At 36.3% G+C, this 15,496-nt stretch overlaps 1 protein-coding gene and 1 long non-coding RNA gene across 2 annotated transcripts; one reads left to right on the forward strand and one right to left on the reverse strand.

Moving 5' to 3' along the window:
* Positions 1-7,622: 7,622 nt before the first annotated feature.
* Positions 7,623-10,373, reverse strand: LOC111012046 (F-box/LRR-repeat protein At3g26922-like). The gene is given in 4 exon segments (XM_088119939.1): positions 7,623-8,106; positions 8,213-8,422; positions 8,505-8,731; positions 8,733-10,373. Coding segments are annotated over 2 exon segments (798 nt in total). The 5' UTR covers positions 9,416-10,373; the 3' UTR covers positions 7,623-8,106; positions 8,213-8,422; positions 8,505-8,616.
* A 3,447-nt stretch (positions 10,374-13,820) lies between these two features.
* LOC148208321 (uncharacterized) lies at positions 13,821-15,218 on the forward strand. The gene is made up of 2 exons (XR_015788930.1): positions 13,821-14,595; positions 14,685-15,218. It is a non-coding gene; the product is annotated as an uncharacterized LOC148208321 (long non-coding RNA).
* The last annotated feature ends 278 nt before the right edge of the window (positions 15,219-15,496 follow it).

Genomic DNA, 15,496 nt, shown 5'->3' on the forward strand with positions numbered 1-15,496 from the left:
AGACCGAGCCCCACTCCACTGGTTGGTTTTGCAGTGCAACCGGTTAGGTCTGAAGGATGCATAGAACTCTTCATAACTCTGGGAGAAGGGGAGCACCAGATCTGAAGGATGGCAAAATTTGTGGTGGTCGAAGCCAGGTCGGCGTACAACGCAATATTTGGCCGACCTGTCATCCACGACCTACAAGCTGTGCCATCTACACTACATCAAGCAATGAAGTACCTAACTCCCAAGGAAGTGGGGACGATACGAGGCGAGTAGAAAGTCTCAAGGGAATGTTACATGGTAGCCCTCAAACCCATTTGCAACGCAATCACCAGGGGCCCCGAGCTCCAGGCAGACAAGTCACTTGATGAGCAGAGCAGGGAGAGCCCGCGAAAGACCTGGAGCTTGTCCCGTTGCTCGGCCCAAAGAAGTGCGCAAGCATCGGCACAAAGCTGGGGGCCACCGAGAAGGAAGACCTCGTCTAGTTCTTGAAAAACAATACCTACGTGTTCGCCTGGTCGCACGAGGCATGCTTGGGATCGATCCAAGCATTATGGTGCACCGCCTTAATATAGACCCTTCTGTGCGACCTGTGAAACAAAAACGACGACTTGTAAACGCTGAAAGAAGCGTAACTATTGTAGAAGAAGTTCAAAAACTTTTAAAAGCTGAATATATCAAAGAAGTTAATTACCCTGTGTGGTTCTTGAATGTAGTGTTAGTAAAAAAATCAAATGTAAAATGGAGAATGTGCGTAGACTTCACTGACTTAAACAGGGCGTGCCCAAAAGATAGCTTCCCCCTCTCCAAGATCAACCAGCTGGTCGACGCGACAGCAGGGCAAGAGCTCCTGAGCTTCATGGACACCCACTCAGGGTATAAACACCCCCGACCAAGAGCACACCTCGTTCATCACCGACCAGGGGCTCTACTGCTATAAAGTTATGCCTTTTGGGCTAAAGAACGCTGGAGCGACCTACCAGTGTGTGGTCAAAAAGATGTTTGCCGACAAGATAGGTCGGAACATGGAAGTATGTGTGGACGATATGCTTATAAAGAGTAAGGAGACGACCTCCCACGTTGCCGACCTGACAGAGACTTTCGAAGTCTTCCGAAAGTACCAGATGAAGCTTAACCCGGAGAAAGAGAGAACGCTTCAAATGGATCCCAGAATGTCAAGTGGCTTTCGACGAGCACAAGGGCTATTTGAGCTCGGCACCGCTATTATCAAAGCCACTGCCAGACGAAGAGCTCACCATGTACCTCGCAGTGTCAGAAAGTGTGGTAAGCTCGACACTAGTAAGACAGAACGATGGCTGCCAAAGCCCTGTGTATTACATGAGCAAGGCCATGACGGACATCTAAACTCGTTATCCGCAGGTGGAGAAGTTAGTGATGGCGCTAACTATTGCAGCACGACGTCTCTGACCTTACTTCCAAGCTCACAAGGCAAAGGTTTCACTAACTTTCCCCTGAAATAGGTCTTCCAGAAGCCTAAGACTTTAGGAAGGCTCGTGAAGTGGACCCTTGAGTTGAGTGAGTACGACATAAGCTTTAAACCAAGAGCTGAGATGAAGGGCCAAGCGGTGGCTGATTTCATCCCAGAGCTTACTCCACTCCCCAGCTCGGGTAAAGAGAACTTAGGCATATGGGTCCTCCACGTCGATAGATCCTCAAACGAGAAAGCTAGTGGGGTCGGAGTCCTCCTCTAGGCGCCCAGCGGAGATCGGTTCGAGTACGCGGTAAGGTTCAACTTCCCCACCTTGAACAATGAAGCAGAATATGAAGCATTTATAGCAGGCCTGCGCATAGTTGAAGCCATGGGGCTACGTGCTTAGACATACGGAGTGACTAGTAGCTCGTGGTTAATCAGATCATCGAGGAGTATCAAGCTAAGGATAGCATGATGGAGAAGTACTTGCGCAAGGCGCACAAGCTGCTAGCTCGGCTGTAGGAGTACATCATAGAGCGGGTACCCCTGGCCGAAAACGCTAACTCTGACGCCCTGGCAAAGCTGGCATCTTCCTACCCGACCAAGCTACCAATGTCAGTCCCAGTTGAAATTTTTGAAGCACCATCTGTTCAAGAACTAGAAGCGATGAGCGTAGAAACTGTGGTCCTGACCTAGATGGATCCTATAAAAGCCTTCCTCCGAGGAGAAGAACTACTAGAACAGGTCTCAAGAAGATGCGACGCAAGGCAGCAAGGTACGTCCTTCGGGACAACGTGTTATATAAGCGATGAGTCTCCCTCCCACTGTTGAGATGTCTAAACCCGGAAGAGGCGGACTACGCCCTAAGAGAGATCCACGAAGGGTTATGCGGCAACCACACACGAATACTATTGGCTCACCATGGCGCGTGACGCCATGGAGTTCACTTGCCGGTGTGATCGATGCCAAAGGTTTGCAACGATGATAAATCAGCCACCCAAACTCCTCACGTTAATCTCGGGCCCCTGGCCGTTCCCGCAATGGTGAATTGACCTCATTGGACCCATCCTACCTAGAAAAGGCCAAATGAAATTTTCTGTGGTGACCGTGGACTACTTCACCAAGTGAGCAGAGGCAAAGCCATTAGCCACCATAACCGAAGCTAAGATCACGAAATTCGTGTGGACAAACCTCACGCTATCATATCCGATAATAGAAAGCAGTTCGACAATCCTAAGTTCAATAACTTGTGCGCACAGCTCGGGATAAAGCACGTCAGCTCTTCTCAGCTCATCCGCAAGCCAATGGCCAAGTGGAAGCCATCAACAACATCATTAAGCGCAACCTAAAGCTAAGGTTAGAGGATCGCAAAGGCAGATGGGTCGAAGAGTTGCCCGAGGTGTTATGGTTCTACAGGACGACCACGCAGAACTCCTCTGGAGAAACTCCATTAGCCTTAGCCAATGTCCGAGGTGTTCAGTTCGAGTTGAACCGACCAAAAATTCATTTAACCCGTGAACCGAACTGAATTTTGGTTCTTAAAAAAATCAACCAACCCAACCCGAAAAAAATTCTAACCATAGTTTGGGTTGGATTTTTCGGATTGCTCGGGTCACCGAATTTTTTAAACACCCCTACCAATTATTTCCCGTAGGTTGGTGAGAATTTATTGGGGGACAACTGCAAATATGGAAAAAACATCCAAAGTCAAATATTATATTTTTAATTCCATCGTGGTTTTGATTAAAAAAAAAAAGGTGGAGTGGAATAATTATGAAATATTGGCTTTAATTGGAAAAGTAACCAGAGTTGAGAAAAGAATGAAATTGAAATTCAATTCCATTTATTTGGTGAAAGTATCAGAGTCTCAATTTTACAAAAATATCAATAAAATATCACTCGATATTTATGTAAAACTAAAGAGAACTTAACAAATTGTAAAAAAATATCTAAACAAATAAACAATTTACTATTTGTAAATAAGTTAAAAATAATTAATATTAATATTAGGTATATATTATTGACATTTTGTTGATATTTTTCATATTTTATCGATTTATTTTACTATAATGAAAATGTCGATTTACTCGTCGTGTCAATGTCGAATCCATAAATATATGAATATTTAATGGAAATGTCGTGTCATTGGTGATATATACACAAATTTATTTTAAATGAATATTCAATGGTCATAAAGTGCAATATATCATAATGTCAACTCCAATGATCAATAACAATTCCAAATTGTTTCAAAAAAATAAAAATAACAATAACAATTTCAAATATCTTCTAAAATTATGGAATAAAATGAGGCATCACAAGTCACGAAACAATGAGAAAATACGAGATTGAACAAAATATAAATTAAAATATAAATTTGAAATTTGAAAAATTGAAAAACACAATTTTAGAAATTAACATAAATTTAGAAAATAAGAACAATTTCTCTCCAATTTCTCTTGAAAATTCAACAAAGTTTTCCACCAAAGAAGTAGAAAATAGACATATGAGATATTGAGAATTAAGCACATGGATATGATCAACTTGACACTCGGAGACACTAAACAAATGAAAGAAATTGACACATGGGATTAGGGTTATTTAGATCTTCCATATTTTGACACCTAGTTGGGCATCTAATTTGGATAATGTTCATAATAAAATAAACATTATTATTGAATTAAAAGTAATTACACCATTAGAATTGCAGCCGCACAAATTCGATACAATCAAGAACACGTAGGTAGAGATCGAAAACAATAACATTAATAAAGAAAGAAATTTTAGAAATAAAACAAACAAATAAAAATCCTTTTGTTTTATATTATTTTTATTTTTTGCATAAAAGAAAATGAAAAATTCGAACTAGAGCCATGGGAAAATGACATAGATAACCTAAAAAAGTTTTTAGTTGGCTCAATTGACTTCAATTATAAAAATTGACTCAACTGACCCAATTTTAACTTTTCTGACATTTCAGAGAGTATGTAATTACAAATATACCCTCGAATTTCAAGGCCACAACCACGACCGTGGTATGACCATAAATTTGGACAAAATGTAAAGTACATCTAATTCACGGCCGTGGTCTTAACTTTCAAGGTCATGGTAAAGCAAACAATTTAACCACGGTCAAACCTTGCCCATTAGTTGTCTTTCATGAACACCACGGCCGTGGTGTTATTTTCAAAGCCATGGTCAAGCTAACAATGAGCTAGGTTATTTTCATGGCCATGGTCAAGCTAACAACGAACTAGGTTATTTTCATGGTCATGGTCAAGCTAACAATGGACTAGGTTTTCATGGCCATGGTCAAGCTAACAATGGGCTAGGTTATTTTCATGGCCATGGTCAAGCTAAGAATGAGCTAGGTTTTCGTGGCCACAGTTAGTGTTAGCTTGACCATGGCCATGAAAATAACCTAGCTCATTGTTAGCTTAACCATGGCAGTGAAAAATAGTACCACGGTCGTGGTGTTCATGAAAGATAACTAATTGGCTAGGTTTGACCGTGGTTAAATTGTTTGTTTTACCATGGCCTTGAAAGTTAAGACCGCAGCCGTGAATTAGATGTATTTTACGTTATGTCCAAATTCATGGTCGTACCATGACCATGGTTGTGGCCTTGAAATTCGACAGAATCAATATCCTCGTTCAATTTGCACGGGGATTGAAATTCGACAGAATCAAATTCACGGTCGTACCACAACCATGATCGTACCACAGGCATTGACTTACGTAACTTTTGACCCACAACAATACATAAAAGTTCAGAAATTTCATTCACTCCAACTACATACATCATATTCTAGACGAATCGAAAACAATATTATGAACCAATAAAAAACTAACCTCGTCCAAGATATCAAAGATGAAAAATTGACTTCCTTTAAGGTATTCAAGTTGAAAATTGTTGGAAAAGGCGTGAAAGTTCTTCAAAAAAATGTGAAAGATGTGCATGAGGACGATAAGTATTGAAACATACTTTTATTCTCTGCAATATGTGCGAATGTGTGGGTATATATTAAATGATAGTACAAAAAATTGGTGGGAAATTAATAAGTTCGTGGTACTTTAATAAATTCATGACCATGAATCAAGTGGAACTCGCCCATGGTTTTAATTACATCAACCTACATGATTCCTTGCCTGATTCGTTGTAGTTTAATTAATTCAGGGATATATTCGTAATTACATACCATTTGAAATGTCAGAAAAGTTAAAATTGGGTCAGTTGAGTCAATTTTTATAATTGAGGTCAATTGAGAAAACTAGAAACTTTATGATCTATGTCATTTTCCCAGAGACACCCTCTTAGCAACACCCAATTTGGGGCTCTTCAGAATGTAATACTAAATCGAAAACACATATTTACCCGCGTAGCTCTCCTCGATAATGTAAATGGGTTGGTTTCTAAACCCCAAATCCAGCTCAAGAACGCAGAAATGACAGCAACAAGATGCTTGGAAACAGACTATTGGTCTCTAAGGATATCGGTTGCAGGTGCAGCTATCGTCGAAGCCAATTCCGATAGGGATTGTCGAGAAAGAGAAGGTTGAATCGGCGATTCCAGGAGGCGAGATTTGGCTAGAGGGGAAAGGGTCGGATTGTTTCTTGGGGAAATTGAGGCGCCATGGGTCGAGCTCGAAGAAGTGGCCGATCATGGAGAGGCCGTCCTGAGCCAGATGATGAGGAGAGGGATTTTGGGGAGAGGGGAAATTGAGGCTTGGGCTTCGGGACACTATTTGCCGATCAAACCGCAGCAGGAAATGCTATTCGGGTAGTAGTGGATCAGGGTATGCAACGAGCGGAAGTCATGATAAAGGGCCCAGGTCTCGGAAGAGATGCAACATTAAGAGCTATTCGTAGAAGCGATATACTCTTAAGTTTCATACTGGATGTAACCCCTATGCCACATAATGGCTGTAGGCACCCTAAAAAACGACGTGTGTAAAAATAAACATTGAAGAGAAATTTCAAGAGAAATAAATAATTCAATGATTTGATCAAAAAAATATTACTATGGTTCGAGAGAAAATAAGAGTATTAACTAGGACACTAAAGTGGAAGTGTGTTGAATCAAGAGCAGACAGTAAGCGTCTTTCTTATGGACGCTTTAAGGACAACGGTACCTCTCGTGCCTCGAATATCTCCACAATAGTAATTTCAAGGCGCACCCGGGCGACAGGCAAGGCTATTTCGCCGAGGTACCCTGCAAGGTGTCCAAGCGAGCACCTTCAATCGAGCGCTCACCCTAACATGTCTTAGTGCACCTCTTGCTTGAGGCAAGGCGATCTGCCTCATTTTATTATTATTTTTATTTTATCTTTTAAGGTTAAGAAACTATTCTATCTCTCTACCTCACAAAAGAAATACCCAAACTCTAATTTCTCACTCTTTGCCTGTTGACTTTCACCCTCAACTCACTCACCTGCGGTCTTTGACCATCGTTGTCGCCGCCTCCTCCTCCTCCAACATTCACTCTCGCTCGAAGGTTTCTTTTTTTATTTTTTTATTCTTTTATCTTATGTATTCCTTTTCACCTATTTCATTTCACACCAATGCCAATGGTGGTTAGTGATGATGATGACGACACCGAAGAAGAAGAATTAGAAAAAGAAGATTGTGAGGATGTCCAAGATGAAGAGAATTTAGATTTAGATGAGGATGATGATATTTGATCACTTACCTTTACTTTTATTCTATTCCAGACTCCAGTATTTCTTCATGTTACTTGTCTTTGTTGGGAACTAATAGAATTTGGTTGTTTTATGTATCTTGTTGACATTTACCATGGCACTATTTTGGTATTGAGTCTTTAGACTATGTTTACTATATAAATTTATGCACTATATATAATTTTATTTATTTATTAAGGTGCGCTTCGCTTCAATCAAGCATCACCTCTCACCTCAAGACGATCAAAGGACTTATCGCCTTGCGCCTAAAAAACACTGCTAAAAAATACCTCTAACCTCCTGAATTAATCCAAAAAACCATAGTCATTATTAATAGATACCAAACTTCATTTGCAGCAATACTTTACGTGACACTGTCTAAAATCACACAATAAAAGGTATAATCCCGTACTCTTGTATCTTTTGGTCTTTCAAAGCTTCCTAGGGACTTCTAGTATTTGTGAGAAAGCACCTGTCACCAAGCAACAAAACAAACATACTATAGAAATCTATGTTTGAAGACTACACTACTGTAAATTTGACATTACATAACATTTAAGAAAACGTCATGAATAGATAAGGAAATTAGAGCAAACATGACGCTTGAAGGCATTAATAAGAAAAATGTATCAAACTCCTAGGCTCACCCAAACCAACTTCTAAATACAGTTCAGACCATGAACTCATTCCTCCATTTGCTTTAACCTTCGAAAACATAAAATATTCCAACTAAATAAAAAAGTAATGAACTTTATAATATGCTAATGGAACGCTTGAAGGCCTGCCAACGAACTGAATACTGCAGAATGAAAGACAAACCAAATATTGGCAAGAGATTAAAAGAACTTATACCTATATATTACCAAAAAGGTATATATTATTGACCAAACCATTAACTGGCAGATTTCTTGACCAAACTAGATTTATTGAGATGGCTATCACTTTGTTCGAAAAAAAAATCACCCTCACATCTTTGGAGGATCGATCTGTTCTATCCCATCATCAACTACTCCTGTAAGTTGAGGTTAATGATGTTAGACTAAAAACATAAATATTTGAAACTATGCTATTTTTACAATTCCTTTTTATGTAAGAGAAGATTTCGACAAAAGTTTTACCTGATTGGGATCAACCACCATAGTCTCTAAATTGGGGCAATTCTGCAAAAATGCAAATGTAGCGATTGGATTGGGACAATGCTGCAAAAATGCAAATGTAGTGATTGGCAACTCTATCACTATCATCTTCTTGTTCTCCTTTGTTTTCAACTTCAAATGTCTCAAATTATGAAAAGAAAATACGTCTAAAGGAGCGGCCATATTAATCACCTTGTAAACAAATAAGTAAAGAAGTTAATAAGGATTAGGAAGTATACTAAGAAAAAATGAAGGATCAAGAAATTTGAGATACCTCCATTGCATTCAAAGGCAATGTGAAAGACCTTGCCTTATGTAACTGTCTAAGCAACCGAGAGAAATTTTGTATACACATTTTCTTGTGCGAGCCTTCAAAATTACAGTCTTCAAAAGACCTTGCCTTTGTGTATGCATGCAAATTTTGAAGCAGACTTGAGAGTGGGTAAGACATTGCCAAACTTAAGAGTTTTGAGACTTGGTGCAAATAACTCAACTTGTGGAAGAAGCACATAATTCCAAATTCTCAAGTTTTGGAGCAGAAATAGTAGCACTGTCAAAAAGATAATTAACCAAAACCAAAGATTCCAAATTTGGACAACCAGAGAACATCTCAATTTCATTGTATTTACGGTCATACCGATCCCCCCAATCACATTCAATCTCTAAAATTCTCAACGATGCTGATTTCAAGGCTCCACAGTCATCAACGAACCCACATTTAATCTTCAGCACAAGGAGTGATGAACATGTTGATAAACCACATGGCCAATTATAGTAAATAGTTTTATAGGTACTGATGCAAAGTTCTTGAACCACGTGACTAGCGTAGCATATCAACCATTCTATTAACGACACCGTATCGTCAGAATCCCTTGAGCAAGAGAAATTCAATGTTATAATATTTTTGCATCCATGTTCAGATAAAACTCTCAAGATGAAGCGCTCAAACGATGGTTCTTTTGGATTAGAAGCACTGCTATTTCTGATTGACTGTTTAAATGGGTAGGAGTCGAAATCAAAGTTGAGTGTGGGAATGTCAGTCCAAAGGGTCTTCCATCTTTTTGATAGAACACAAGTCTGCACAACTTGCCTTGTATTTAACAAGGATAGAATGGAATGGAGAAGAGAATCTGGTAGGAGGCTGATTCTGTCGAGACCCGTCTTCTTCTTCTTCTTCGACGACATTGAATGGAGAATTCAGAGACTCCAAACTTTAAATACAACTAGATATAGCATATATAACAGAGATGCGAAACACTTGTTAATTTACCCACTAATTTTTATCACTTTTTTTTCTTGAAAAAGAGCTTAAATAACACTAAAAATAATGACAATAGGAACTTTGCTCAACGATAATGGACAGCTATCTCTAGCCAAGAGGTAAAAGTTCAAAATTTCCACACACTCGTTGCACTAAAAAACATTAATAAATAATGAATTATGTTAAATGGCCAAAAGTTTGAGAACTTTTTTTTCTTGGAGCGGAGGTTTGCTCCCTATTGGGGCACTCGCAGCCATCCCAAAACTTGGACCCAGGGTTTTTGTCGTTAAGCCAACAAGAAAGTAAATTCGAACATAAACCTCTAAACTAGTACTCAAAGACTCCAAGTCCTTGCGAATTGGAGTGACTATTAAGTCTCAAAAGTTTGAGAAATTTAAAAAAGTAGGGAAAAGGGAAAGTTTGAAAGGAAAAAAGAATCATAGAAAGAAGAAAAAGAGGAAAAGTACAAAGATACAGAGATGAAAAGGATGCTAAAACCTACACTCCAAAAACCCTTAACCCTAATCTAAAAACCATTTGTTTCCAAAGACTCAAGAGAAACCCTAACATTGCAATGGCCTCAATTAACTACGATTTCTTCAAATATTTCATAATTTATTCAAGATTGCTTCTTGACCCGAGGAAGAAGGCTAACAGTGCTCGAACATTGCTCTCTGGGCAATATGGTTTATTTTCTTGAATATCTCTGCCCCTCTTTTCCTTTTTCTTTTTTTTTCATAAAATGTTTTTAGAAAAGCAAGTAAATAAAAATAGAAAGATAGATTAAGAGGAGCATAATGCACATACCTTGAAACTTTGAGAGCACAACAAATGGTGAGGACGACCAGAGAATGAGCGGGAGAAAGATCAGGAAGGAACGGTTCCTTTTCTTTTATGTAAAAAGAAAGAAAGTAAATAAAATAAAAGGATTTTTATTTATTTTATTTTTAAAATTTCTTCAGTTATTAATGTTATTGTTCGATATCTTCCTTGCGGATAATTTTAAAATTTCTCAATTAATGGTTAATCAATAATTCAAATCATTATCTGCAAAAAAAAATAATAATAATTCAAATCATTATTGTCTTATTTTAAAATTAATAATAATCAACAATGTTTTTTCCATAGCATCAATTGCAATCATGACAAAAAAATATATAATCTTCACGTATGTTGTACTAAAAAAAATATTAAAAAATATAATAATAATAAAATTAAAAATAAAAAGAAGAAGAGGCCCCCATAAAAACTCTTTAATAGGTCAGTTTATAAACCATATTTCACAAATATTAAAAGTTTTCGAATTCTTACCTATTTTGATTTTCCAAGATTATTACTGTTTTATTTGATTACATGTTTTTTATTTATTTAAATGATTAGATTTGATTTTTAACTTTTTTTTCCTATTTCGATTTCAAATCTTTTTATCTGATACCCAAACTAAACAATATTTTTCTGGTATCACAATTAATACTAAATCCTTAGTTTTGTAATCAAAATTAAAAAAATTCCTCTCTCACCGATTTTTTTTACTGTGATTGATGATTTCTCACGAAAATTGTGGGTTTTTACCCTTAAGCACAAAAATGAAGTTTTACTATGTATTTGTGTAGACGGGAAGAAAAATTAAGATACTCAGAACTACTAACAAGGGTCGGATTTCAAAAAGCTGTGCAAAAGCTGGGGAATTGAAAGACATCTTACCTAGCAAATGCAATCCAATACAATTACAAGATAAACCTATATGATAAATATAAAATATATCCAACTATTAAGTTCCTATAAGTACAAAAAATGGTACGCAGTGCTGTAATTCCTTTGCTGACAACCCACGACAAACAAACAGATTTGATGACACATTAATTTACGATAGATTTGCTATTGCCTTCCGATCGGCGACTAAACAAACCTCGGGATAAACGGAGTGTTCGGTCAACGGGCGGCAGACGACGAAGAAGAAACTATGATAGTTTTCTCCGACGACGAAGAAGAAGCTCGAATGGATGGAAACAATGACATTTGTGGGAGGAGAGCAAACGAGAAAGGAAGAAGAAACGACGAAAGAAGGATGATTTTTTGGAAAATCTACAATAATGGAGGATTTTGGGAATTTGTGTTGTATTTTGGGACTTGGTAATTTTTATTTTTGGAAAGTCTAATTAAGTATAAAATAAGAGATTTAAAATTTAACATTCAAAATAACCAATTTTAAATTTCAAAAAATAATTAATATTTAGGTGTAAACATAAAAGGATATAATGGTAAATTGATGATACTATCTTAAATAAGATTATTTTAGGACAAAAGTGTAAATTTTATACATTAAATTCTTTTTATATAATTATAGTGTCTAAATAGGTTATCAATATACTAATAAAAAAAATTACTTTTTATATAATTATAGTGTAAATATGTCCCAGATCAGGGAGAGAACTGTAGTTGTGGTGGAATGAAATAAAGAGGGGAGCATTTTATAAGAGGCGCTCTCCTCCCCTTCCATGAATCTTGGGAGAGGCGCTCCCTTTCACTCGAGCGTGATTTTTCTTGTCCTTCCTTCCTACTTTATTTTAAATTTTTATTATTATTTGAATTTTTTTATTTTGATTAAACTTACCGTACCTTTCTTTTCAAATTTAATTACAAAATTTTAATTTTATCCGCACAATTTCACTAAATCCTCAAATGTCGTTTTTTTATTAATTAAATTATTTGTCCTAGTTCAAGAATTATAACTATTTGTATATAATAAAATTTTATATTTCAAATTTTCTAAAATTATTTCATCGTCTATATCCTATTTAATTTGTAACTAAATCTGAGATTGAATTACGAAGTATAAATATAACCCTTTGCAAAAAATTATAAATATAACATAATTCAAGAACATTGAACTTCAATTTCTAGTTCAATTATTTCCATAAATCTTCTTCAACATTTTCATCGGCTTCAACACATTTTCATAAGTAAATTATTCATATTTTTTCATACGATGCGTTAAAGTGATCAATATATCTTAATTAAGCTACAATTAAAATTTTATTTACTAATTCAAATAATATCCATCAATTTTCAAAATTTTCGTAATTTTTTTCAAAATATCCGTCGACATCGACATTTCTGTAAAATTGAGACCTCAACATTTCTGTAAAATTGAGACATCGACATCGACATTTTAAACATTGGCTAGAAATATATATATAGGTAGATTTTTAATTTTAATCATAATTTAAAAAATAAAAAATATCAAGAAGTATTATTCTATTCATTGTCATTTACAATATGAAATATATCCCCGCACTTATTATAGTATACATGTAATAAAGGTTGGATACAGATTCCAAGTTGTAATAATAAATTGCACCAAAAGAAAAAACGTTGTTGAAAACAGTGAAGATATACTTTCACCGACCCAACTATGCCTTCTCGTCTTGCGCTGCCATCCATGCATTTTGGCACTTTTCATAAACCACTGCATTGCTCTCTCTCAGGATATAAATGTTGCCGGTTGGGATTATGGAGCCAAAACAGGAAACACATGTCACATGTCCTATTAAGAAAATGATTTTTCAACACTATTACCAATTCCGATCGAGTGTAGGATATTGTTGTATTACAATATTGTTTCCCTAGAATGAGGATATTTGGCCTCTTAGAGTCTTCATGTTAAGCTTTCATTTGTACAGAATCCAAATAAAAGAGATTTGTGAAAATGATTCTATATCCCGTGGGTTTAGTGAGTGTTTTTCATTCCTGTACCTAAGTATAATGCGTTATAATATTTAGAAGCTAGATGACTTTTGTTGGGAGGTCTAGAGGATATTTTTTGGAAGAGTTTTGTATTCTAATCCTTAAACAATTATCAGTGAATTACCACATCTGAGTGGAAGACTGGACGTAACTTTTATAGTGAACCAGTATAATTTGTTGTGTCGTTATTCTTGTGCTTTTACCGTTTTCTTTCTATTTTCATATATTTTGGTTGTGTTTGGATATTTATGTTAAAGGGGAAATTATTCAAGGTCTTGAATTTCCCAACACTGCGTTCAAAACTCTTCCGAAGTACCAAGTTTCTCTTGTTAACTTCCCCTCAAAATTGACCTTTTAATTCTGATCCTTTCAACAATGTCCAACAAGAATGACGTAGACAGAATCAGCCTTGTACCAGATTCCCTTCTTCACGGCATTCTCTCATTCTTGAACACAAAACAGGTTGTGCAAAATTGTGTTCTTTCAAAACGGTGGAAAACTCTTTGGATTGATATACCCACTCTCAACTTTGATTTCCCCTCCTACCCATTTAAAAAAATGCTCAATTTTTGACTCCTGCCACCCAAAAGGAAGATCCTTTCGGAACTTCTTCATCTTTAGAGTTTTATCTCAACCTCGTACCAAATATATTCAAAAATTGAGTTACGCTTACCTGACATCTGACGAAGGGGATCTCGTGATGACATTCTTAAGCTATTCGCAATGCAGAAGGGCTCAGGAACTTTCCTTTACGATCTATGATGCAGATGAAGCGGTATGGTCATGTTTGTTGGCTTTCAAATAGCTAACTGTACTCAACATTTCGTGTAGGTTTGTAGATAATTTGGCATCCTTGATTTTACCTTCTTTGAGAACTTTAGTCATTAAAAGGGTATCAGACCTTCTATGGGAAGAGGAGGACTACCATTATGGCTACGACGATTGTGAGGATGAGGACGAGAAGGAGGAAGATGTAGAATTAAATGAAGAGACATTCTTAGGTTGTCCAAATTTGGAATCTTTAGTTTTAATTGATCGTCTTTCGAACATTGCTTGTGTTTCTGCTCCGAAACTTGAGAATTTGGAGGTAAATAATTCTCTGCAGGATACCCATTAAGATTTCCAGAACTTGAGTTATGTGTCCCAAATCTCAAAAGTATCCAGTTTAACAATGTTTTACCTTGTGTAAAATAAATCTGCTTCTGACTTTTTGTGCATAGACAAAATATATATAGAAGTTGATGATTATGAATCCATTAGAGGCCCAAGTCGGCGACGGATGGAAGAAAATATCTCTCAGTTGCTTGGAGTTTTTCATAATGCAACTTCTATTATGCTGCCTCCCAATACGACACAGGTACTAAAAAGCTTCATGTTTTGCCTTTCTTTTTATGCATATTGTTCTACAATCGTCTAACTTGTGTATTTATTATTTCTGCTCACAAGGTTCTGTTTAAAGCTCCTTCTCTAAGCCAGTGTTGTTTTCGTAATTTGAGGCATTTGAAGTTCAAAACAGAGAGAGGACCAAGGAGATGATAGATATGCCAATTGGTCCAAACACAATCTCCAATTTCATAGAATGCCCCAATTTACAGACTTATGCGATTGATTCAAGAATAACTAAATCATTAAGTCAGCTGAATTTACAGAACAAATTTTAGTATTTTATCAGCTGCTGCTGCTTGAGGAAGGTAAGATTTTGGGCATATGATTAGGAGATATCAGAGCTTGAAGTTGCTGAATATGGCTGCCGAGGAGGATCTCCTTTTACAACTTTTATGTGATTTTTTATTTTCTACTTGTTGGGTTATGTTATTTCTTTTTATAATTTGATTATTTCCAGCATAAGAACATCTAATTAGTACAAATTTTTGTTACCCTATGGAATTTCTTTTTGGTTCTGTTACTTTCCTTCTTGTATTTGAATTCTAGACTACGAATACTCTTATTAATTATAAAGCTCTGTTACTCCTTTGTTCACTTTTTTTTTTAAGTACAATTCCTATTTTGTTTATATATTTACTCTTATATTTGAATTTAAGCATAGGAAGTTGTTTTATTATATAACCTTTTCATCTCATTAGCTAAAAAAAAAAAGAAAAAAAGATTTCGTAACCTCACAAAAAAAGAGGTGCGACTCTCAACTGTCTTACTATGCAATCAATTCTTAGTTGATCATGAATGTTAATATTTAGGTTAATCTCATGAGTACTGTTTTTTCTTACCTACAAATCTGCAGCCTTCTTCGATTTAAAAGA

Source organism: Momordica charantia (assembly GCF_013281855.1).
Source record: "Momordica charantia cultivar OHB3-1 chromosome 11 unlocalized genomic scaffold, Mcharantia_2.0 BLBB01000011.1, whole genome shotgun sequence".
In the NCBI taxonomy this organism is placed as follows: Eukaryota; Viridiplantae; Streptophyta; class Magnoliopsida; order Cucurbitales; family Cucurbitaceae; genus Momordica; species Momordica charantia.